This window comes from Manacus vitellinus, unplaced genomic scaffold, assembly GCF_001715985.3.
Source record: "Manacus vitellinus isolate BGI_N305 unplaced genomic scaffold, ASM171598v3 scaffold_0_pilon, whole genome shotgun sequence".
Lineage (NCBI taxonomy): Eukaryota > Metazoa > Chordata > Aves > Passeriformes > Pipridae > Manacus > Manacus vitellinus.
In genome coordinates this window covers 20,700,069-20,726,990 of record NW_021938789.1, presented here as the reverse complement: position 1 = coordinate 20,726,990, position 26,922 = coordinate 20,700,069, and the positions used below count along the sequence as shown (strand labels likewise).

Below are 26,922 nucleotides of genomic sequence, written 5' to 3'. Positions count from 1 at the left end.
GAAGTATTAGGAAAAACATAGAGACTTCCTATTAATCCATATGAATCTGTTTCACAGTTGTACTTCACTAAAAGTTTCTGCATGGAATGAAGGTGACTCAAAGAAGTCAGCATTGTTACACCACCGAGAGGAACACGTACATTCTGTCAGTCACCCTCATGTCTGCACAAATGACTCTTACAGTGCTTAAAGGATTCTAGCATCCAGAGGGCTTATGAATTGGTCTCAAGTGAAATATGATCCTTAAAATGAGATCTTCTAAACTGTAACAGACATGCTTAAAACCAAAATCAATTATTTTCTCTTAATTGTGAAACTGAGGCAGTGTCACATAAAAGGCTGCCAGAGCTGATTAAAAATCAGATAAAACTTGTCTAATTGGATTAGAGACTCAATATATTCCATTTTCTTTTTAAAAAAAAAAAGGCAAGTTCAGCCATTAGGAAACTGGAATATTATATACAAAAGTCTCTAATTCCTTGAGAAAAAAAAAAAGAAATCTAATTATTGTACCTTGGGGTTAACCTTCCAGTTTTGTGAGGAAAAGAGAAACCAGAAGCACACACAAAACAAGTTGATATTCCGTGTTCATCTTTTCAAGGATAAACTTGTTAGGTTTTGGTTTTAGCACAAAGTATGTATATTTTTACCACTTTTGCTTTAAAAACTGTATTTTGCAATTAAAAAACTTCCTATCCAAATACAGGCCTAATGAATATGGATTTAGGAGTGTACTTTTCTAATACAGATTTCCTAATGCTAGAAAGTCATAAATCCTTGGATTTTGATCTCAAAATACAATCTCCTATATGATGCAGAGTTTATTTTTAATATTTAGACCAAAAAGTTAACTTTCGTATAGCAAGGACCACTTGGTTAATCTCGACATGCAACAGCAATTTTATTAATCTAGCACATGTGAGATTTAATGCAGGTGAACAATTATCTGAGATTTGATGGAGCTTGATAAGAGGTTGTAAGTTAATTACCTCCTTTTGCAGATGGAGTTTGAAGAAACTGTTTGGTTTTGAAGGCAGCACGAGGCAAATTTTTCTGCCTTTGCAGAGCTGTTGAAAGACAAGAAGTGTTATATTTGTCTAAGAAGATAAGGAAACTAAATTTACTGGAAGTTTCAGAATTGCATCCACTTGTGAAGCATCAAGGAACAGAGTGAGTTAAACACTCAAAAAGCAGTTATGACTCTGGAAGTGATGGGGTTTTGTGAATGGTTCTTGCTCTTAATGACGAAAAGTTACAGAGGAGTGTGTCAGAAATTTTGCAGTGCAAAATGCGCAGATTCAGTAAGAGTAAAGCTTCTTGCAGGGCAAAAAGCCCAGAAATGCAAAAAAAAAAAATAAAATTAATACACCAAAGGGAGAACAAGCCACCTAGCAAACATGCTACAGCAATATGAGTGCAAGATTAGATACAAAGATGAAAATTAAACTGTCATATTTGACCTAGCAAGACTAAACTTTTCATTTTAATAGTGTTTTCAAAAATATATTAACACTAAAGAAAGGCATAAATCTTTGTCGAATGTGATCATCATATAAACAAATTGTGTTTTCCAGTTATGGAGACTTAGCCAGATATCTTTTTTCCCCTCTTCAAAAGGGTATGCAAGAGGACTCAAACTTCAAATGAAGACTTAAGAATTACCAGCTGCCAGCATGTACACAACATGATGGAATCTATTTTTTATTGCTTCTTTGCTCCTGTGTCCTGCCTTTTCTCTAGTAACATTCAAGGGCTGGTATTGCCTTGAAATGACCTCACTACCTACCAGTTACCAAGAGAGAAGCCAGCGTTCCAAGAGCTGCAGAGTCTTGGCATGGAGAGAATTACCTATTGCCAAAAGGAATGCATTGACTCTGTATTTTCACCGCAGCATATTTAAGGGGGGAAGGAGGAAAGCAGTCAATGAAATAAAGCTTTGCCTTCAGACAGTCTTTGTAACATGATGTGTGAATAAACATCTCTGCTCACCTCAATGTATGGAGTTTTATACTAGCATAAAATTGATTGCACTAGCAAGGCTTATTTCCATAGTGAGAAGGAAGAAAGATGGGGGAACAGCTGTGCATAAAGATCCTGACCCTGAGTAAGAAGCTCAGTAATCCTATCACCAGTGAATATCACAATAAAGAAGGTAGGAGAAGAACAGTTAGAATCCTAATAACATTAGTTAATCCTTTTCTAAACTTAATAGCATATAATTGCCATCACCTTTCCTACCCTTCAGTTAGTGCAAACTTCACAGTATTTTAAGAACTATAAAAGAAGTTCATCATGTGTTTCAACATCATGCTGAAAATATGACTAGGGGGTCTATTCAGTTCAGTCTTAATAACTAACTAAAACTGTCATTTTCAACAAACAGCAAAGAGGAATTAAAGTGTTCATAAACACAGTAAAATGCTGCCTGTGTATATTAAGAATAAAAGTCTTATTCCTTCTACCAACTAGAATCTAATACAAAACAGCATGTGGCAATATGCAATTCTGATTCAACTTCTGGCATAAGGTCTTCCAATAAACTTTTTTTAAGGTATACCCATCCACAGCCAATAAAGGACAGTAAGACCTTTAAAAATGAGCACAGTTCCTAGAAATGTACTGAGGCAGACCAGCAGCCAGAGTGTTTCAGTCCTCAAGTATTCCACTATACCATTTTTTTACTGAATCAGTGTTTTTGTTTTACCACACAAAATAATGAACAGCTTCTTCCTTCTTATTTTGAATTTGTTTTGCCCTAATTCACTCAGATTTAAATATGCTACCACACATGGCACTTTCTTCCCCCATCATTATTCACACTTCTTGCAAGTCAGAGATGTGGGATGATATGGAAAGAATTTTAAATACATATATATCAAATTCCTTCCTTCTCAATGGAGACTCCATGAAACAGACACTCAATAACTAAACATTTCTGTGCACCGAACCACAGTGCAAAAAACTTAGGCAGCACACTTTGAACAGTGCTGAGGAAACATGCAGTTTGAGATAAGCATGTGGATAAGCACACTTATCCACACCATTTGCTGCTCTTGAAGTGCTCTGTATGCTGTGGCAGTACCTGTCACAAATGGTGTGCACTGAAATACAAGTGGTTACTTCTGATCAGCCAAACTAGAATAGTTAGTTTCCTCAAAACTTACTCTTCCTCCTTTTGCTCTGAACATGCCAAGCAGTTGGATCTTGGCAAGCAGACTGTCACTTTATTGATAAAGTGCCTACAGCTCTTTGAGAAAGTATTGTATTTATCTCTGCTTAAAGATTTAAAATCCATGTGCTCACAGTGCCACTAAGTACAAAAGTGTCACACAATCCACTAGAAAGCAGGCAGCTCCTACATGGAAGCCATCCTACAAATTCTACAGCTTTGCACAATCTATGTGGTGCAGGACCCAAGTACAGAGACTTCCCATCACTAACACTTTAGATAATTCCTATTCCTCGGGGAGCACGACACAAGTATTACTGTATCTTCCAGGGTTTTAATGCGAAATATTTACTGACTGTCATATAAAAAAGTACTTTCTGCATAATGGCATGGAGAATCAGATGTAAATGAACATTCTAATTGTTATAATTTTTATCTCATTCACTCAGTCTCTTTTCAAGAATAATTTGGCTTGTTCACTGCATTGTACCTAAAACTTCAAATGTCAAATATTTTCATGTTTTACAGTTGTACTTCTAAACATATTATCCGTCTTCCCTCTTCTGTGTAAGCAAGTGTGTTCAATTTGCCTATATAACCGTAAGAGGAATTATCTTTTCAGAAACTTACTGGATTCCTAGCTCATTTTTGAATGCCAGCAACCATAGCAAGTTCAGTATTGCAGCCACAGCACATGTGCAAGTAATTATGAACCGCAAATCCTTGACAAGGAGAAAAGTAGTGACTTCGGGTGGCAAGCCAGCGTCCTTGCAAAGGTAAGCTCATGCAAAACTAGCAGGTGTATGAGGAAGCTTGAAATCCCAAGACCCAGAAATCAATGCCAAGGGAAAACAAAAATTTGCTGCAATTTAACAGTGCTTTGTGCAAAGTGACAAAATACAAACCAAATAAAACAAAAAGTATACAATAAAAAGGACACAATTCTGGAAATTTTTATACAATGTACATTTTTGCAGAAAATTTTTTAATTCAGACTAAGCAAAGATACTTACTCATTGACTTCATACACAAACCGTTTTACGATTGTCAATAGCAAGACTCTGACAAACATCTGTAAGAGCAGGGAAACTGTAAAAGCTAGAAATCTGGCCTTTATTAATGATACTTAACTTACATTTAAATGTAAGTTGGTCTAGAGCGGTTCACATTTGGGGAAATATTCCATGAAAGGCAAGCAAAGTTGCCTAATAATTTCTGTGATTCTTAATGCATCCACAAGTTGGAAAAAAAAAAAAAGAACATATAACCACAGTCACACCACTTTGGTTCCTACAATGAAGTAATTGACTAAATATTGACTATTGAGACTTCTGTTGTCTGATCTATCCATAGAGTTTCACCATGAATATACTTTTCATTCTGGAAATAGCCTTCTAGCTAACTAAGTTGCCCTCTGGGCTCTTCCCTTCCCAATTCACTCTATTTTAAAACACCAAATAAAATCTGTACAGATTTTTACTACAAATAATTTTCCTTCATTTTTCTTTCAGGTCATTTTGATTATTCTTCCTATCACAGAAATAGCACAGCTGGAGAGCTACTGTCCAACTGCTCTGAATACTCTACAGTTTGATAAGCCTGAGTAACAGGTAACACTCCTGCTTTTGAACTACACACATGCCCTTTCAGTTGGAAATCCCACCTTCTGAGTCTTTGTGAATGGTGGAAGAAGGAGGACAAGGTAAAAGGAGGCTGTAGTAACCTATATGAACAATCATAAAGTCACACTAACTTTTTTGACTACAGTAAGTATCATGTACCTGGGACTAACTGTCCACACAACCTTACAGCTGGTCTGAGTCACTACAGAGATAGAAATCATGCAGTGTTTGGCATGGTCTGTATTCCATATTCCGTACTTAACTGTATTTGGTAGCATCAACACACTGTTTTGAAAGTTTTAAGGAGACCCAACTAGGTTTACCAGTATGCCTCCATTGTTTGTTGGGTTAAAAAAACTCTCTACTTTAATTCACAAATATTATTTTACATTTCCCATCAAATATTTAGATTACTGACGAACTTTTATCAAAGAACTTTTATAGTTCAAGGCTTTTCACATAATAATATTCATAATATGTTCTTCCCTTTAAAATGTCACATAAGGTTATTAAATTCAGAAACTTGTTTTAAAATAAAATGGTCAGTAAACATTTAAACAACAGGAACTGGCAATATTGGCATATAAAGAAACACTGAATATTTAAGTTTCATTTGCTTTGGCTTCTTTAAGGTCACTATTTTTAAGAGACTTGTGAGATTAGCAGCATCTTCATATCAGCAGTTCACTTTTGGACAAAATAGCAGACAGTAGTCCAGCAACGGGCCAATTTGTTTCATGGGACACAGGTTCATCCAAACCTTTTCTAGGAAGTAATTGACACTTTAAAAAGTAAATAAAATCAGGAACTGGATATATAATTTCCAGGTGCCAAAAAAAAAAAAAAAAAAAAAAAAAAAGAAGAAAAGAAACTGCAGATGGGTTAAACTTAAATTAACATTTTAAGATCAGGTTTTAATAGTTAAAAAAAAAACCAACATAAATATCATACAGCTGTTTTTTCAGAGCCTAGTAAAAAAAGTTTCTGAAATGTCCAAATACTGTATTTATACTCTTTATATTACTTCTGTATATATTTTTAAGAAACTATGAATGACACTTTAATAAGAAATCAGACTTTTTTAATATAATGAGTACCAGATTTTGTGTACCAAAAAAGCAGATTCACACAGGTCTGATTAAAAATCAGGACTAGCATCTCCAGTGTGGCATGCAATGTTTCATTTTGCCATGAAACTGGAAGACAGCTGAGTACCATCACTTAATTCTGAACTTTACATTGAATTGGCACTAAAGGTACTTACTGGCTGAGGCTTGAGGTTGAATGCGAGGTATTCCTCCATTTGGCACTTGAAAGTTTGAGTCACTTCTGCTGTTTTTCACAGACTCAGCTTGGATGTTAGATGTCCTGGACAGGTTTGGAAGACTACGCCTTAGTTTTTCTGTACAAAATAATACAAAGATACCACAACATGTAGTGTGATGCTGGACAAAGGTCAGGTTGTGAATCTGTAGCTGAACCCCAAATCTCACTGATGCAAAATGTTAGCCACATAAAATTACACCGTGATTTAAAAGCATATTTTGTTACATTAATTCTTCTCAGATCTATCACATACAGAATATTTATCCATCTAAAAAAGCAAGAATGTACATTTTTCACCTGTGGTGAAAAAAGGCAAGCATATTGTGTTTTGAAGTTGAAACATAACTGGATTATGATTCTCTGAGTTTTGTTGTACTATTATGAAAACTGGATAGACAAACCTAATTTGCAGTTTTACACAATTTTTGAATTATTTACCTGTTTATAACAGAATGCTTGCCTGAAGAGTAAAAACATAGGTATTTGAGTAAATTTTTGAGACTGCCTAGTCCCACATCAGCCCATTATACAACAAAAATCAGCCACCCACTTGGAAAGAACCTCTTCATACACAGCATTCAAAATTATTGAAGTGTCCAGTTATGCTTCATCTTTCACATATGACTTGACTATCTACTCAGCTAATACTGATTCTTCAAGGGCCTACTAACATTTGTACCATTGCTCACAGAATACAAAAAGATGCCATTAAATATTTCTAAGTCTAATGACATTCTGTGTTTCTCCAACCCATGCAGAGCTGGGTTGATGACATACTTTGGACAGACGACTGCAGATGCCTTGACAGGATGAGTGGCCAACCTGATTCTTCAGAGGGATGCAGGGAAGAAGTATGTTAACCATGCACAAGCACTAAAGATGAAAACAAAACTAAATCTTCAGCAGCTGAATATTCCTACAAGTGTACTTTCGGCAAGTAGCAACTTGCACTGCAGTTGGGTACACTGCTGAACCCTGTCAACCAAATGTCCCTCCAAACATTCTAGCCAAAAAAAAAGAAAACCTGAACAACTTTTTTTGGTTGCTGCTGTATCAACTCTGAACATCCAAGCAACATTCAGCTGCACAAAAATCACCGCAAAAGAATTCCTTGGAAGTGTTTCAGAAACACATGATCACAAACTATTTTGATCCTTCTAGTATGTGGGATACCAGCTTTTAGTACCTTGCCTCTCATGGGATATTTCTGTTGCAGCTCATCTAGCATGCATTAAGACTTTCATAAAATCCCAGAAAAGAACGGGAAAAGAATTCTCAACAGGTAATCACAATGTAATTGATTACCTTTTGCGCTGTGGATACCTAAAATTTCCCCAAGCCACTATTACTAATAAGGGGAATTCTTACTATCTGTATGTATATCCTTTCTAAATTTAAGATTTTATTTGCCAGATAAAAACTATGCTTGCTGAAATGGGAATATGCTTGCAAAATTTCAGCCCAGTTAAACGAGTTTCTGCCAGATTGCTACCAGGAAAAAGTACATTCAAGAAAAATCCTATCAGGATTACATTATTTTGTTCTATGCCAATATAGTATAAGTACACTGAGTTTACTTCAAGCTTTATTTTTTATCATGCAGCAGTTTACACAGCTTTGAGATATCTAAAATATCCAACAAATGCGTGAGTTAAGTACTAATATTTTTAAGGCCACATTCATTGTCAAAGAGTTGAGAGTCCTGTGCTGCCAGAAGAAAGCATTCAGCTGTCTCACAGGCTACAAGCACGCATAAATTGCCATGTTATCCTTATCTGACCACAGTTACTTTCCTCTGCATTTTGTTCTGTCATCTGCAAGGCGTAACCATAGTGGTCAATGATAGTTTCCCTGCTTTATTTTTGTGCATTTGCCTGCCAAAGATAGACCTTGGTCACCATGAAACTCAATTATATTCAGTGACTGGATAACATCTAAAATAAATATAAGTCTATCAAATCATCTGACTATAAGGGTTCCCCAGCAGAACTGATGCTTTGTTTGCTCTGCTTTTTCTTCAACAATTCAGAGATTAAACCATGATGTTACACAGGCATATAGCTTTAGTACTGCACACTATCTAAACTACTTGTGTAACAACTTTGAGACAGTTTTTTACCTTCACTTTTGACATTACTAGTCTGTAAGTCTGTAGGATGGCCTTGAAGTGAAAGACGAGGTTGCTGTAAACGGCTAATCATGGGTTGTGGTGACACTCGACTGTACTCTATGCTGCGAGCAGGTGAGCGGGAGCGAGGTGAATTTCTTGGAGATTGTTTTGGTGAAGGCCAGGGAGAACTGCGAGGTGATGGTGAGAACCTGCTAACAGCAGGGTGCACTGTGTGATGTGTGCCATCTTCCTCATCTTCTAAGCTCTGCGCATCAAGCTCCTGGTCGCTGAACGTGCCTCGCCTTGTAGAATTGCAAGAGGAACCAGAACTACGCCGAGAAGCAGTTGCTGCATATTCTTGCCGGAGGCCTGGCAACAATGAGAACATTGTTTACTTGCTTCCAGCACACAGATGGTTCACACTAGAGACAGTGCCTACAAATATCTATGCAGTTCTCAACTCAAATTTGGCTCACCTTTTATTTGAAGCATTACATGAATTCAGTTTAGTACCAGAAAGTTGTCTACCAGCTAATAATGACTTGAAATAAGTAGGTGAGCACATTCCATTTCCTAGTACAGCAATCATCAGTATAGATGTATTGTGTACTTACTTGTTCCTCTCCTCTCCCAGGCTGGATTCTAGCAACACAGGCTACACCTTAGTTTTGGTATCATATAACATCATATAACCATTATAGCAGCCACAATGAAATGTCTCTTGCAATAGATCAGTTAATGTAACCAAACAAGCAGCATGATAAGCTGCCCCCAGAGAAACTGGAGTTGTTAGATCAGTGGTCTCTGAAGTGTGGTGCCCACACACCCAGGAGTACACAAAAGAATCCACTGGTGGACAGGAGAAAAATTTGTACAACCAGTATTTTAAAACAGCATTTATTTTTGTCTTTATCTCATACTTTTAAAAGTTATAATGTTGCATATATTTGTGCATTTTTGTGTATCTAATATATTAGGGTAGCACACGTACATAATTTATAAAAAAATACATATATTGGGCCTTTGGTTTTGGTTTTTTTCACTGATGAGGATGCACAATAATCAGGAGACCACCCTGTTAGACAACTGAAATTATTACCACTTTCTGCAAACTCAGAGGGACAAAAAGACAGTCTCAACTAAAGCTATAATAAAAGAGAGACATCTATATAGGTGCTTTTTAAACCATTTTTTGCCGTAGTGATTTTACATTTTGGTGATTTAAATTACAGTTTAAGCACTGATGTCAACAAGACTGGATTACATCAGGAAGGCACATATCTCCTGAGAAAAATGGTGACAGGTAGTAGTCCATTCTAACCACCATCCTTTTAGCAAATACTCTATCTTACAAATTCATACTCTCCTGCATTTTTTGTCCATTGCCCCTAAAGAACAATTCTGCACAGCAACTTCCTTTCCTTAGCCTGGAGGCTTAAGCCCTCAACCATCTTTCTTGGGTCATCTACACCTGTACATTCACAGTAGAATCTACATCCCTTTTCCGTTACTGCTAAGCAAGTGCGACTGGAATTATTCAATGAAAAACCCCAATGGCTCCACTTTGTTTTCAGAAAAAAAGCCACTTACTTTCTTCCTGCATTCGTGCTAAAATCTGCACATCTGTAACATCATTTAACTTGTAATTAGACCCAATAGAGTCTTCATCCATCTCTGATGCACTTAATTCACTGTCCAGAGAGGACTGTGGACTTAGCGGAGGATTTCTATCTCCCGAACTTTTAAGATGACCTATGGAAAGAAAATAAGGTAACAGGAAATGTTACTTAAAAGAAAGGAAAAAAAAGGAAACTGCATTTCCTTTCCCAGTAAAAGAACTACCAATCTGAAAACAGATTATTACTGAGACATTTAGTCTGACAGACCATTTGAAACATTTGATTGCTAACCTAGGGTGAAAATATAAGTTACAAAAGCAGAGCTTAGCCATTACCTTCTAAAAACAGGCAACTTTATAAAATCATTGCAATGGTACCTAAACAAATTAGTGACATATAGTCTGTTCTATCATACCATGTTTCAACTGCTATGAAGTTTGCACAGCTCTACAAACAAAAGCAACTGCATACCTGGTTCCATTTGTGCTTTCATTCTCACCACATGAGTTTGACTAGATCTTTCTTAGTGGTAAGGACACGCTGGTCCAATGAATATTGATTCAGTTTGGGATGCTTAAAATACAGTTTATCTGAAAATACTATCTGTTCCACATACACATCTCTGCTAAACTATAACATGGAAACTAGAAAAAGGAAAAACTCTTCCTGTTTTCTGCCTCCTGGCTGACATCCCATTGCCTGTTACATCTCTGTCCTCCCCAGGCAGACACACCATTGTAGGACATAATGCAGAGCAGAGTTAGAGAGATGAAGACAAAACCTGAGTAATGGCTCTGGTGCAGTGCAGGTTTCTCTACAAGTCCACACTGAACTACAGAGAATTGGATTGTCAATGCAGTGCTTTTTTCACCTTCCCTGTAAGCTAACTTTAGTTAAAGTATATACAATAAGCCAACAGTATGACTTCAGAATAGCGATATGTTCCAGGCATCAATTTTTATCACGCAAAGAAAACATCTACGGTGTAGAATAAAGGCAGAAAACATCATCTGAATTTAGTGTTTACACTGATAGCTGCAAAGCCTTGTGGAATGCCTTTAATTAAAAAATGCATCTTCTTAGATTCTATAGTTCACATCTCAGAAGTACTGATGGATACTTTACATACCAAATGTTTCAGTCAGTAAACCTACTGTTTACTAACTATTGCAACTGTAGCTGCAAAGACTTCCAACTACCAGCACCTAAGGTTTGAAACACCTACCACACAACTTACATGTCAATCAATTCCAAAAGCCACTTACTGACCTTGGGACTCCACAGGACTAAGGTTCTGTTTTAATCTAACTGCCAGTATACATCAGTGATTTTTTGGCACGTGGACATCCGAAGAAAACATTTTAATAAGTATCTCATGTCAGAAAGTCTGTAAAAAAGACTTTCCTAAAAAGCTTAAGTACTGCAAACATCCTACAAAAGACTGACAAGGTTTTGGTTTCTTTCTTACTCTAGTTCAATGCAAAGTCATCTATCTGAGCATGTTTTTCAAAGGAAGAGGAGGAAGAAGACAGCAAAAGACTAGACACACAGTCACACAGACATTTACCTGAGGTACCAGGAGGTATGAGCTGTTTCACTAAAGCAGATTTCACTGGTGTTGAGGAGGGAGAGTTAAAACCACTGCTGTAGGGGCTACCGGTATTTGGACTATAGGAGCTTGCGTAACTGACCGCACTGAAAGGACTGCTGTACAAACTCTGTCTCTTGAGAGCTGTAAGAAAGAGGAGAAAAGTGATGAATTATACTGAAGGAACCAATGAAAAATTAATACAATACTATATGGTATCTTCAGTGTGATTTAATTTCTGTACAGTTCAAGTAGAAAATTTCAGACACCAGGAAGTTTTTCAACTGACTTCTTCGTCCCCTAGATATAACCACATTGTGAAAGGAGTAGGAGAAGAGGACAAGACAAGATAGTGATAAGGACTTTCATCAGAGCAGTCAGATCTAAGATCACTACAACTGATCTCTTCAAGATGTCCAGTGTTGGTGCTGTGAAGCAGGACAGTAGTAGCTAAGTTACACTAACGTACACCCGATGCACAATTGCATACAAACCAGAGCATACCACGAAGTCGAGTTCTCCAGAACTCACAGACCTGTGGAGATCACACAATACTTCCACAGAACTAAGCAATACCACCTACAAAATTTCCCTAAGCATATGCTAAAATGAAAAAGCATTAAGTCAGGCAAATGCTTCTGCTTATATTTCTGGGTACCATGAACCTACCAGGCTAAAGCAAATTGACTGTAGGGGTTATTCCCTTCTGTTCTAATGACTTTGGACTTTTTATCCACAGGTTTCAACCTCATATATAAGATCTAAATTGGGTACTTTCCTTTGCCATTTATTGTAAATATTTCAATGCTAAAGTACTTTCAGATAAATGTTAACCACTAGTGAACGTTTTCCATATGATACTGCAATTCCCCCAATTGCCAGGTGTATGATTTGCATAGTTACTTATTTGATTATTTTGTTCAGAAGTTTTACACTTTATTTTAATATAATAGAAAATGGAATTTCAACAGGGGAAGTGGGTACCTAAGGAAAATCTGGCACTTTTGGTAAAAATCAGTTCCTTCATTGCTGCAAGTATATTTATACAGGAGTGTATAAAAGATCAAATTAAATCACAAAACATTAAGCTGAAAGCTAGAGGTCCTAACTGGATGGTATGTAAATCTAGGTTAGATTAAGTTGCAGCTCACCTAGCTACAGAAAGTAAGCTATTTAGAGAATGTTGTGTGACATTTCTATTAGTGAAGATGGGCTTCAATAAGCACAGTAGCAATTAGGCTATGGATAGTAGTGTACAAAAAAAAAAAGGAATTGAACTCCAATTTATTTACTAAAAATCACTGCTGTTTTGACATTACAAGAAGTTGCATGAAATGCTGCTTTCAGCAGCCAAGGCTGCTTTAGCTCCTCCTACCTTCTTTGTTCTTACTCGCTACACCTCCTCAACTGTCCAGTACAAACAACGGTGGGGCTGCACTATCATCTGGCCTACTAAAGTGGATTTAAGTTAAAAATATCTAGAGTATTTTAACTGATTGCATCACTAAGTAAGTTTTTAGTAGTGCCCTAAAAAAACATGTCATCCAACCAAGCCAATGGTAGAATGTAGCAGAGGCAAAACCAGCAGAAATTAAAGTTGACTTTGAAGCAAATTCCTCAAACTGCAACTTGTGCAAAGGTACTTTCTAAACCAGTTAGTGTTACCAGTATTTTAGTTAGAGTGAAAAGACAGTTATAGATGGAGCATGGATGGAATGCTTATATTTCAGCTTTCACTGCAAGTTTTAAACAATATGCATTAATTTCACCAATTAGTGAATTCAGTGAATTCTAGCAAGTATTCTTGAGGTACCTCTACTTTATTTTGAGTCTCAGAAGGGAAATATCCATTTTATTACAAAGCTCAGTTAACAAAACCAATAATTACAACTCGTATTCTGGTTGACTTACAAGAGGCCACTCCTTTGATAGCAAGTTCTGGTGTTCACATAGGAATCCTAAAGCATCTATTCCAACTGAATCTTTTTTCTCACGCTAAAAATAATTTACTTTTCATCTCTTGCAGAAAGTGTCAGTAAAAAAACCTCTAAAATGTAAGACTGCACAACAGTTCTTTTGTACTTATTACATAGACAAGTATTTTAAAATACTAACACAAATCAGAAAACAATTGTATTACTGTATAACCTTCAAAACAGGCTCTTTGTACATACCAATAATGATACAAAATATTTGATCACACAGATTTTTTTAGATGAAAGTAAGTATACTTTTGCTACATATAAAAAGTTTGCTCTGGTACATGATGAGCCTTGATATGTACAGTAGTTTTCATCCTAACTAATGCAAACTTCTACCTTCCTCAGCATTTTCCCAGGAAAAAAAAAAAGCTGGATTCAAACTCTTTTCTGGCCCAGAACTCCTAAAGGTTTTCCAACAGGGATTTCTGTAACTCAGGAAGACATTGCTATTTTACAAATAGAGATGTGGTCTTTATTAGGAGTGTCAGACAAAATCAGCATGACAGATAACTCATTTTAACATTTAAATGATCCTATATTGGATAAAACACTATCTTACAAAAGATTACACATTAGCTCTCAAAACACCAAAGGGGAGGGTTGATGATCAACAATTTTATTTTAACGAATTTTCTTTTATAACATTCAGAAACAGTATGCAGCATCTAATTCCTTTTAGTTAACATTTTGTTAAAACAGTCATGAATCTCTCTTGCTGTAGAAAATAGGAAAATTTGAGTGCAGAATATACCTAAGGTTTCCTCTAGTCTGAACATGCTTCCAACACTGAGCAGGACTTGCTCTGCAACTGTAAACCTGAGCTAAATAGTGACAAGGCACTGTGCATCAGTAACTGCCCCCAGTAGTTTGGAGCTGAGAGCTGCTCTGCCCTCCTTTATTATCACACAGTGGAAAATAGGATGGAATATGAACATGTGAAATACGAGAGAAACAGTAAAAAGATATTAAATTAGAAAGAGGTAACAACAGGAACTGACAACATTAAAAAGAGTCAATGCAAAAGAAACATCAGCAAGGATTTAGGAAAGAAAGTAACAGTAGTGTAAAAAGCCTTCTCCACAGAGACTGGAACCAAAATCGATAAACTGACGCAGCAGGTAGTAATAGGTTAAGTGATGGCTCCATGAGGAATAAGTGTTATGTAAAATGCGAGTCACAAGATAATCCTGAAGTTGTAGGGTAGAAAACACAAACAAGGTTACAAGCAGCACTACTCATCTCCTCCAGTGGAGCTTCCTGCTACCCTGTATCTGTAATAGATTGGTTGCTATAAAGGACAATTTTCTATTTTGTTACAAATTCATTTTTTCATGCAATCTGCTCCAACCAGCAATATTAGTGCCTTTCTCTTCTATCATTAGTATTTTCTCCTATTAGTACTTTAGATGATTTGTAATATTCTTTCACGTATCACTGCCAGAGGCAGATTCTCGGGTCTAAGTTAAAAAATAAGGTGAAGTTACCTAAAGACATTGTTTGAATGATCAAACTTTCAAATATGTGCATTTCATAGGGAAGTTTCCTGCCATTCAGCTTCAACTATGAATTTTTAAAGATATACCCTAAGGGTAACAGAATTTGTGGTACTTCTGGAAGACTTCTACTCACTAATGAAAAGAAGGTAAACCATGAAAAGAATTAGGTCAATCAACTGCTATCCAGTCTTAAATATTCAGTAGTATTCAAATTACCAAACTTGGATCATCATTTGTAAATCCCTCTGATCTGGGTACTTTTCTTTGCTTAGAATTTCAGCCTTTGCCTATAGCAAATCATGTTAACTGTCCAGGAAAATTGTTAACAGATGTCCAGGCAGCATAAAAAAGGCACAAGAAACAGGAGAAGATCAACGGTGACTCATATTGAGGGCACTTTTACCACTATGCCTATGATTGTTATAAGAATAAAAAATGGATTCAAATTTTATTAAGAACAATTTTAGCACAAACCAGAAAAAAAGACTGAATTGCTTCAGAAAAGGATCCAAGGAAGGGAAAAAAGTTACAGTCAAATAAACTCAGCACAAAGTTTACATATAACCATGTAAAGAAGGTGGTAGTTGGGAACATTCCCGGAGCTGTGTGTGTTCACTTAGTCCTAGCTTAAGTCCAGCTGTTCTGCTAACTACTGAACATAACAGTTAAAAAAGTAGCAGAGTGCAAAAAAATGGAAATACAGGGAGAGAACAGCTATTAATAGCAAGAAAGTAAGTTGTCTCAGGAGAATATTTTAAAAAATAAAAATAGGCTCCAATAAAGAAATTAAAATAAAGCAAGAAAACAGATGGACAGAGAATTCTAATCAGTCCTTCAGCATTTTGCTGCTGGTCATACATAAAAAATGCTGGTAATAGAAGGATGGAGAATGTAGGCTTTCATACGCAATTTGTATCAAGGAAGAATCATAAACTTTGGGGGTTTTTAATCTGATTGTAACAAGATCTTAAGTTACTGGGGATGGGAGGAAAAGAAATCACTATTACCTCCCCAGAGTATTCACAAACTTAAGCCTCCATTTCCTTAGATGAAATAAAATAGATAATCTAGCAGAAAACCATGTTAACATGCTGTAAAGCACCTAACAATTATGATAGTTTAATACAGGCTTCTATTTTAAAATAAGACAAGAAAACCTTCAAGTTAAAAACACTTTCTTCCTGAAAACGTCTGCCCAAATTATGAAGATAGTATAAAACTGAAATCATGACTCACAATCTGTGCCGCCTTTTCATTTGTTCATACAGTTCAGAAAATGAGTCGAATTAGTTACACCTTGTAAAACATAACAAAAACTTAAGACCCAAGTAACTGCTGAATGTTTTATCTCACAACTATCAGCTAATTTTGACTGTGTTTCAGAGTAAATACATACAACCCAGTGGTTTTAGTGTGCAGGAACTCACCTGACATTGTTTGTTCCAGCCTGTGGATCAGTGACTTTTTAGCACATTCGACGTCAGGACTTGGGTAATCCAGTACCTGCCTGCACCAAACTAATGGACTGATACATTTTTGCCCTGGAGTCAGTTTCTTCTTTGGAGATGTATATAACCTGGAAAAGAGGGGGGGAAAAAATAATCTATGAGGACAAACAAAATGAGCATGAGATCAGGCATGCAACAAAATACCACATACTATGCTATTTTTATACTCTATCTATACTATAATACAATCCCAAAAGATAAAGCACAAATTTTAGCTTACAATTAACTTTTTTGGATACAGCATAGAAGTGATAACATATGGCTACTCAAGGACTTCTGGCAAAGAGTGCTCTGCCTATCTTGCTATACCAGGATATACCAACTGGTATGCAAGGAAAAAAAAAGCCTTCTCAGACACATTAGGTATATGCATCATCATGGCTGGGCTTCGCGAACGAAGATTAAGGAAGGCTCTATCCACATTTATTACAGGCACGCTGGTGGCTAATGAGGCCAATAGGAGATAGAGCACAATTTCACTATATCACATAAATGCACTAACCGGGATTATCTTTTCAGATTTAAGTAACATTCACCTGAAAGAAGGAAATAAAGCACTATGCAGTAGAGAACTGTTGTTTTCCTAACCAAAGATGTAGCAAGCAATTATCATCTTAACAGCCAAGGAGCGGTGCTAAAGTGCACAAAACACAACTATTATTTCAGTAGCCTTAAACAATAAGCATTTTATTTTTATTTATGATTTATATCCTACCACCTGATCCTTTCATTTTCTTCAAACACAGAACAAAAGGACTATCTCTACCCTAAAGGGTATACAGTCAAGCATCAGAAACAAGGAAGAAGAGATAATGCACATAGAGTAGAGAGAAACAATGAGATCATATTGTTCTGAGGACATGCTGAAGCCTTTGTCTGTCAGCATCTCCATTAATTTCTTTTAACATCAACATTCCATGATTGAAGAAAGCAGTGTTCCAGTTTAAAGGCTCAAGAAATTTAGCTGAAAAGTCTCCTCTTTCAGCAGAGAGAGTAAAAGAAAAGTCAGAACCAATCACACACTCAAAATAGGGAAGCTTAAGCCTTACTTTGGACTAGAACCAAACTTGGAAATGTGCTTCAGCAAAGACAACAGTGAATTGCAAGCTGCACAGCCAGAACTAGAGCTTACGCATATGCAAGAACAGCTAAATGAGTGTTTCTTCTAGGAGTAATGACAGACTTCATGTTCCAAGTGAATATGACTGTATGCCACACACTGTAACTTAGAAACATCTGACAGTCTAATCAGCCATGTTTCCTTACAAAATAGACAGCAAAAAATTGTTTCCTTTATGCCAATGACATCGGCAATACAGGAGTTATTTCCCACAACTTTTGTCATTACAAGATTATTAGCTGATCTTTCCTCTGTAATTCTAGAACTGGAACTGTTTCTTTTATAATAGCTTTAAAAGATTATTCTTTTAATTACTACCATTAAGTTCACTTCTTAAAAAAGCTTCCCAAGAAGCATAATTATAAAGCCACCACGAATATCTCACCCAAAACATGATCTTTGTTTAGAGTTCGCTCTGAAACACTCTGCCCTCAAACACTGGAATTACCAAGCTATGCTTGCAAATACAGGAAACAAGATTTTTATTAGCTACCAGGTTTTCAAACAAAAAAGGAAGTTGTTTGTAACAAGGCAAATAGCCACTGCCACCTACTGTAGTTCAAGTGGTTTATGCTCTGGCCAGTATCATGTTATTTTGTAGAAATCCTAACAATCTTCACAGGCACTCTGCCCACAAGAAGAGCTGAAAGCCCATCACATATTTATAGCCCTGAAGATCCTTAAAAAGAACAAGAATCACTTAATTTTTACAGTTCTGTGTAAACAATTACAAAATTTTCTGTACTTTCTGCAATTATCTCCATACAGTAAAAATGCTATCTCTCTAACAGTCTGAATTTACTGTCTTTTTAGCATTTATTTGCCTATACTCTTTTCTGTCCTAAGGTATGTTTATATAACACAAAGAAGTGTCAAAGGCAACAAAGACAACTTTTGTCCTGTACAGGCCACACTCCCTCCTAGCTCTCTGGATAGCTGACGTGCCTTGCTGTCTTTGAGAAGTTCCATGCGCATTTGAAGTGCTCACAGTAATACCCAGTATAAAAGGCATTAAAGTGCATGTCCTCTTTGAGAGACATACCAAGGGAGTACCTTCAACAAACCTACAAGATTGCTCTAATGAAAATTGCACCTGGTAGTTTAAGCTTGAACACATTCTTTTCTGCAATTTCCAACTGTTGCATTTGTTTCACAAGTAGTTTATTTATTGAAGCAAATCCAGGCTCACACAGTTTCCACTTCTCCACCTTCCTTTCTAACCAGACATATATTGCATATTCTCCCACCTCTTTCCAGTCAACTGCTTTTCCTTTAACAGCCTTTGTTTCATAACTTATACTTCAAGAAAGGACAGAACTTCAGGATATACATATTTCATGCAACTCCACTGCTTCATGACATGCACATATACATTGATGTGGTAACAAAACAGCTCTTTCAGGGCAGTTTCTTGAATATCATGTGATTATGAAGCCTCATTACAAGGCAGTGATCTTAATTTCCCATCTGATGAAGAAGAACCAATGTCAAGTTTTGAGACTGACTTAACTCTACTTGCTTTGCCTAATTTGGATTTAAAAAACCCCAAAAGGACCAAGGACAAGGCTAAGAATCAGTGATGCCTCTACTACTTCTTCCTCTCTTCCCAACAGCAGGAACAGAAAAAGAACATAGACTATGAAGTATGCACAAATAACTTCATACAGCTAAATGATCATCTTTGTCAGACTACTGTTTGACCCAAAAGATATAGTCCTCCTTAGCTGAAGAGCTTTCCAGAAGAGATCCCTCTGTACCTGTTAATGCATTCTACAGCAATGCAACAGCATAGATTGGCAGCACAGCAACTTCAAGACTGAAGACAACCAGAATAACTTCATACATCTTTAACCACTATAAATCACTTTCTCAAAACAGGAAGTTGAAAACGACTGAGGAAGCTGACAACTTACAGTTACCACCCATACTACAAATGTTAACACACCAGAAACCTACACTCCATTCTCCACAGGAGAGTAAAGACTCTACAGTCCAGTGACATAAGGTCAAATAAAAGAAAACAGTATATAAAAAGAAGGAGCAATCCTCAGGAGCTTTGATCTATTTTGAAACAGCATTAAGAAGCCCAGACAGTATGATTCTGCTGCACACAGTAATACTTCCTTCCCTTGGCTGTCACTAGTGAACTACGCCACAGCAGCACCAACCTGAAGCTGAAAGCAGCCAGGGGCTCTACTGATTAATTCCAGAAAGATGCAGCACAGAGAAGGACAGAGCTTCTGCACAAAGACTACTGTCACTATAAGCACATACAGTAATGTCAGCCAAATAGGGCAAGCTGTAGCATGTTGTACTAGGGCAGCTGAGCTGGAAAGGGCTTTGAAGAAAGAGGACATGACACTGTGGTAGAAGTGGAATATCTGTGTAGGGATTACCTCACTTGAGGAACACCTCCCCATGCATTAAAATACAAGAGGCTAGTTGCCACAGGCATAAAACCAGAAGCCAATAATCTAATCAGGAAGAAAGGAAGAGTCTTGGTAGCAAAATTCTTCTACTGCTCAGTAAAAGAGTGAGGGAGAAACATGCAAATGAACATGAAGTCACAGATTTGAATTAGAAAGATGGCAAGTGGAAAGAACTTGAGTTAGAGCTCATTTATTTTAGCTACATTAGCTTTAAGCAAATGACAGCTACAACAGCTGTAATGAAATGAGAGCAGACAAAACATGATTCAGGCAAAAGCAGGATGAAAAACCTGAAGACACGAGGAAGAGAAAAAGTTGAAATCTAGGGACAGAACAGTAATAACTTCCTTTAAAATACAAAAATGAAATTACACAATGAAACATAAATAACTGAACATAAATAAATCAGGAGACAATAATACTGGGCAGTCTTGGAAACAGATCATTTTGAACACAACAGTGTCAATCTAAAGTCTTTTAGATCAAGCTAAAACTTTCAGGAAACCCTACCTGAAGCAATTTAAATAAGTAAAATTTAAAATGGATTTTGAATGAACAGGTAAAAATCTGAAGAGAATCTCTGGTCAAAAATAAAAAAAAACAATCCAAAAATTAAGTGACATTACTGCACATATCTGGCCCACAGATTTTCCTTCTCTCTCACCCCAGGAAGTTCCTATGCTACAGTTATAACTGGCTGATATACACATTACTTAGCCTGTAATTACTAGTTTTCAGATGTACTTCAAAGAATGCTTCTAGTTCCCAGAGATGCACCAGCTACAATAAACTTCAGGTCTATTCATATCAAGTCCAGGATATGAATACTACAAAAATGCTTCGACAATCTCATCAAATCTTCATATTAAAGCAGCACATCTCAGCTACTTGATGGGATTTTTAAGTAGAATTAAGAATATTTGAGAGATTGCAAAGTGCAATTTGGAACACATCTACCTTTCTGTGCCCAAAAATTTAAGATAGTTAGCAGTGCCCTGGTTAGTTATAGGAAATTACAGGTACGATTCATTTCCTCATCCAAAGGAACATGTGGTTGTCTGAAAGACATGACACAGAATGGGAAATGGGGCCTTCAAAAACACCATCATGCAGCTTCCCTAGAATTGTCACACAAACTGTCCAACTGTCCACTGAGAAGCTTTTCATAAGGAATTTGTTAAAACGTGCTCTAATGTGGCATTGTTGATATTTACATGGAATAGAGAAAAGCTGAGAAGTTCTGTGTCCTATTAAATGTGTTTCAAGATAAAATTCTGTTTAATGACTAGGCTTGAGAATTCTAACAACACCTACAAGTAGTAGAAATAAGAATCATATCTAAACAAGATATGATTATGAAGTAAATTTCAGGAATATCATTAAGACAGTAAAAGAAACTTGTATCAAAGCTTTTATTATATCTAAATATCAAGAATGTTTAAAAGTTATAAATATCACACAAGAAGTTAGAAATGGAAAAACGTTCTTCCTCAGGATTCTTCCTCCAGTCCTCAAGTATCGGTTACACGATAAACACGGATATCTCAAAGACATTACTGAATATTATTTGATGTTACCAGTTGTTTCACTTGATTAAACTGGCAACTTCTGTAATCCTTGGTTCTTCTACATGCTTCTTTTCATATTACCTTCCTAGTTTGTGAAGACATTATCTGAAATGAAAAGCATCAGTTTCTCTTTTACCTAGACCATGGCACAGATATTGATTAGAACCTGTCCAACTTCCAAGAGCCCTAAACCACATTAATACAATGAAATTTAGCAGTTGAACAGGAAATGCTGCAACGTAATTTCAGCAATGGCATTTCATTCAGGTGGAGCTCTATCCTAAAATATTCATGCTATACTTTACTAGCTCACTATGGTAAACTAGGATTCCAAAACAATGGTAGTCCCCAAGGGACATCAAGCAATACTAGATGGAAGACAATCATTACAGATGACAATCATATATCCCTAAACAGCCACTTAGCCAACTAAAGACAATGGATGGCTAGAACAGAAACATAAACTATTATAAAGAGGTGCAAATTAGAAATAGCTGCAGAATGAGAGTGAGTATAATAGTAAAAGTATGTGCCTTTCATTTTAACTAGTCAGGATACACAACCAATCTGACTGAGGTCTTAAAAAACACTGAAACCATTACTTTGAATTACTAGGTTAATATAAACAGCTCACCAATAATTTAATTTTAAACACAAAATAGCTGCCTTTTGTTTGTAAACAAGCTCAGTCAACTGGCAGCTATTTCAGCCCTACCAAGGAGACTCTGGACATGAAACCAACACGAAAACTGTTAAGTGCCAGGCTAGGTTTTACAGCACTGTCATTGAAAGAGGACACAACTGCCCTCAAGTTTGCTGAGCAATTACACATACAAAATAGATACCTAGCAAGCTCTGTACTCTTTTATGTACATGCTGCATGTAAATTTTGAAGAAAAGCACTGCATGTTTTGCTCACATTTAAAAGAACTCATCTCAGAAAGTCTAGGTGACCACAAAGCAACCTACAGTGGATTCACAGCTCATTAACTAATCTACAGTAATTGCCCACGTGCATATTTATCCTGCAATAAACTTGAGACAGCTCTCTTTTTAGAAGCAGCATAGGAAGCCACCCTGCATGCTGTTACCCAGGTGTCTCAAACATGCTACACATCCACACCCAACCTCACCCAGCAAGTCAGGCAAGGAAGGAGCTACATACCACTTCTCTGAAGTCCCCTCTCCTGGTCTTTTTTCTTTTTAATTAATTAATAAGAAAAGACCCCTTCAGATTGAAATTTGAATAAAATTAAGTTTGATCCAATCTGGTTCAAGAACAGCTAAACAGGAACACCCATAAAATAGATTACGAAAGTCACGGATAACTTAAGGAAATAATTAGCAGTCCTAAAGCAAAGCCTCCATGGGACTGGGTACAGCTCAGTACTGCATGCAGGTGCAGATGTGCCCATTTGCAACTTTTGGAACTCTATCAAGAAGAAAGTTTCAGCACATCAAACAGGATTCAGAAGCATATGGACAAGAAACTCAACCTAAATTCACTGAAATATTGTTAATAATTTACCACATAATTTGAAGATTGTCTCATGTGCTAAAATGTTTAAAACTATCTGGATTTAACTAACCACAGTGAGGAAGAACAAACGAGCAAAAAAATAAACAGTCCCAAATTTCACCAATACTGCAATGCTGTTTTAATAGCTAATGCTGCTACTAAAGCAGCAGTATCAAAGTTCCTTTGCTTGTTAGCTAGTTCTATCTTTTCCTCTACTTTTTCACTTTACATTTCTGTCCTGTGTAGATTTATCTAAATGTATTTAAAGAACTAAAAGCTAAAAACGAGCTGATAAACTCCAAAATGTAGATTTAAAAAACCATGTCACATTCCAGTATCAATTTCAGTCACAGTATCAAGTGTTCCAGCCACTAATCTCATGTGAGCATTAACGTAAAGCAATGTAATTTTTGCGGTGAAGAAAACTATTTCTTCTGCCATTACAGGGCTGCAGACCATTTTGTAATGGAGCATGAAAATGTCTGTATTACACAAAACAGAGAAAAGAATGGAGAAAGCCAGCACCCTTTATCATCTATTATCACCCACAGCAAGGTCCTTCTGAAATCAGAAGTAAAGACAAATCTAAGCTTCTCTATGCAGATATGCAAAATAGGCAAGATTAATCAATTTTTTTACGCACAAATGATGATTTAAATTTAGTTTGTTTCCACAAAAGATTTCCTCAGCTGCTAAGTGATCTTTGACCTTTACAGTGTATAATCCTATATTTTAAACAGGATTTTGGGTTAAGCAGTAGTGACTCAAATCCATTTGAACCTGAAGGAGTTCATACTAGGTTTAAATTTCATCAAGTACATTCACCCTTTCAGTTGATTCAATTACTTTTTGAGAGAACTTGCATAACCAAGACCTTAAGAGCAGGATCTTTATGAAACAGTTTAAGTGAAATCCACTTACTCACGTCATCCCTCCTATCTTCACAGGCTTGTTTCTTTTTGATTGCTCCACTAGCCCTCTGAAAACTTCATTTAGAGCAATTACCTCCATTCATCAAATGCACAAAACCAAAATCATCCTACCTTCATAAGAAACAAAAATGGTTTTGAAGTACTTAGTGTCTCAATAGTTGAATTAAAAGGTGTTCGGAAATTCCAGGAGCTTGACTTCCATTTTTATTGAGCAGTTTAGAACAAAAAAACCATCAGTCAGTCTAGCCAAACCACATTTATCATTAACTGCATATTAAACTAGAGTAGGAAAAGACAATTTTTTTTAATTACACATTCATATTTTGTGATGTGTGCAACAATAAGTAAATTTTAACAACTACTCTTTTCTAGGTGTGTTTGTGTCTCAGTCAGTGTCCCACATCTGAGACTGAATTAGTTGCTAAAACATATTTTAGCATTATACTTGCCAAAACACTAGTAAAGAAATGAAGACATGCAAAAGACTGCATTTAAGTTTTATTATCTTTTGAGGACTAGAACCTGCACAGAAACATGATGGTGCCACAAGAACTGGCAGCATGAGTAACATGCCAAACACCTGACACCAGCAAGAGCAGTGCCCAGCAAAACAGTGCTCAGCACTGCGGCTGCCCCACCAGTGTCCAGAACCGTGTCAACAAAAACACAGCACTTACGGCACCACTGTCACCACACACTCTGTTATGACATTAACTCTCACTGAAGAGATGCAAGATACTGCCCATGATTTAGGATTAACATATAAAGCTATAACGTCTATTGTCACTAGAGTTCATGACACTGACAAACTCGGCCATCCCATTCTAAACTTACTGTGCAAATTTACTATATTCTATTTCCATCAAGGGCTATAAGCCAGCAGATTACAAGGCATACACTGAGAAATAAGAGTAGCTGCCTTGCACAGACTTGTCATTTGGGAGATGATGCCTTGTGTTAATTTAGCGTTGGATGAGAATAAACTTATGCTCTCATACTTCTCCAGTGGATCAGGCTAGAAGTCAGGCAAATGACTTCTCCAAGGAAGTGCACACACTATCTCCTCCCTAAGCAACTAAAACATTGCTCATGCATGGAATCATTCCAGCATTTTTAAAGGCGTTTCTAAATCTGAAAGACATCTTTGTTTGTTTTTTAAATTTGTCTGCACGTTTGCTTCCAAAGACCTTTTAGATCAACCTACAACCAGTTCTGCCCCAAGTTAGATTGCTTGTGTTACACTTTTCCTCCCTGTACATGCTTCCCTTGCATTTCTCTGTTGACACTGTGCTCCTCCCCACTATTTCTCCTGCAGCTCTAAAGCTGCTCAACAACTGTCATAGGAAACTTCAAAACGACAGCTGGACAACAGCGTGATGTTTCGAGAGAGCAAACCCTGATTCTCAGTGAAAGCTCATCCAAGTGTAATAATGACAAGGAGAACAGCCACCTGCAGGTGTTTCTGCTGGAGCAGCAGGGTTAAGCAGTCCATTTAAAAAGACGAATCATCTAAGGGAAGCCGTGGTCCTACATCATTAGCAACAAACGAGAACACCTAAGGGCAACACGTTTATGAGATGAAAAAGTGTATTACGTTTGCTGCCTTCACAACTGAAAGAAATCAAGGCATAAAACACGCCTGATACACACCTGAAGCGTAACAGTACCTGTGGGCAAATTCTGAACTACCCAAGAAATTTCCCACAAGTTTCCCAACGCCTCCACATCTCCTGAACTCGCGGAAACACTGAGGGCTGATCCTGCGGCAGCACTGGAGCCGCTCTGGTCTCCGAGGGACTCGCTATAACGCTGCCACCGCGGGCCTGCGGGGAGATGCGATGTGCTGTGCAGGGCACGACACCCTTCCCCGGCAGGCTTCGGTACGTCTCTGAGAGCTAATTAATCCCTTCACCCAGCTCAAAAGGCGAGGCTGCCTCCGCACACAAAGCCCCGAGACCCCCTCCGACACCAGGGACGCGCCTGGAAACGGCCCCTTCCTCCCAGGCGCGGCGGGGGAAAGGGACTCGGAGCCCTGACCGCCTCTCACACAGCCCGCCCCCGCCCCATCCCCACCCGGCCCGCCTCCTCACCAGCCGGTCTCGTCCTCATCGCACAGCCGGCCAGCCGCTCCAGCTCTCTTGGCCTGAGCACCGCCGCCTCGTCCAGGAGGCCATTGCCGCCGCCGGCCTCGCCGCCGCCGGGCTCCTCGGGGGGCGAGCGCCGGGCGGCGGCCCGGGGACTGAGGCAGCGGCCGTCGGGCGACGGGGAAGGCGCCGGGGGGCGGCGGGAGGGCCCGGCGCTCGGCAGGCGCTTGGGGCTGGCGGGAGCAGCGGGCAGGGCGCCGTGGCGGACTGCGGGCTGCTCGTTCTGCTTCTCCAGCTTCTTCACCAGCTCCTGCAGCTTCCGCACCTCCGCGTCCGCGTTCACGCGCCGAGCCGACGTTCCTCCATGGCGCCCGCCAGCAGGCGGCGGCTGCGCGGGCAAGAGGCGCCCGCCGCCCCGTCTACGCGGCCGGGCGGCCGCGGCGGGGCAGGGCCGGGCCGGGGCGGGGCGGGGCCGGGGCGGGGAGCAGGACGCACATCCGGCCGCCGCCGCATGGGCGCCGCCCCGCACGGCCCCCGGAACCGCCGCCGCTCGCACCGCCCCCGCGCCGCCCCTTCCCTGGGTGGGGCGAGACGGGAGGAGGCGAGATGTGGCGGTGGCGGTTTTGGGGCCCATCAGGGCAGGGTCTGCCGCACCCCCGCCGGGCGCTCTCTGAGAGGTTCCTTCGGCAGTCTCGCTGCTGAGGGAACAGCCTGGCCTGGCCTGGCCGGGCCTCCCGTCCGTGTCGTGGGGGCCGCAGATCCCAGACAGGGAGTTGTACGGGAAGCCCCGGCTTACCTTCCCAAAATGTTCAAAACCTCTAAATGATACGAGGCGTGCCCTTGTCCAAGG

The 26,922-nt window shown here is 38.4% G+C and overlaps 1 protein-coding gene across 1 annotated transcript in view; it reads right to left on the bottom strand.

The window, feature by feature from the left end:
* Positions 1–26,454, bottom strand: part of SLAIN2 (SLAIN motif family member 2) — a 36,341-nt gene extending 9,887 nt beyond the window's left edge. The window contains exons 1-7 of the mRNA XM_018067709.3: positions 26,079–26,454; positions 16,340–16,488; positions 11,414–11,578; positions 9,818–9,979; positions 8,237–8,596; positions 6,056–6,193; positions 990–1,067 (exon numbers count right to left, since the gene is read on the bottom strand). Coding sequence (XP_017923198.2) covers positions 990–1,067; positions 6,056–6,193; positions 8,237–8,596; positions 9,818–9,979; positions 11,414–11,578; positions 16,340–16,346 — 910 coding nt within the window. The 5' untranslated portion in view covers positions 16,347–16,488; positions 26,079–26,454. The remainder of the gene's footprint in view (positions 1–989; positions 1,068–6,055; positions 6,194–8,236; positions 8,597–9,817; positions 9,980–11,413; positions 11,579–16,339; positions 16,489–26,078) is intronic.
* Positions 26,455–26,922: the final 468 nt, after the last annotated feature.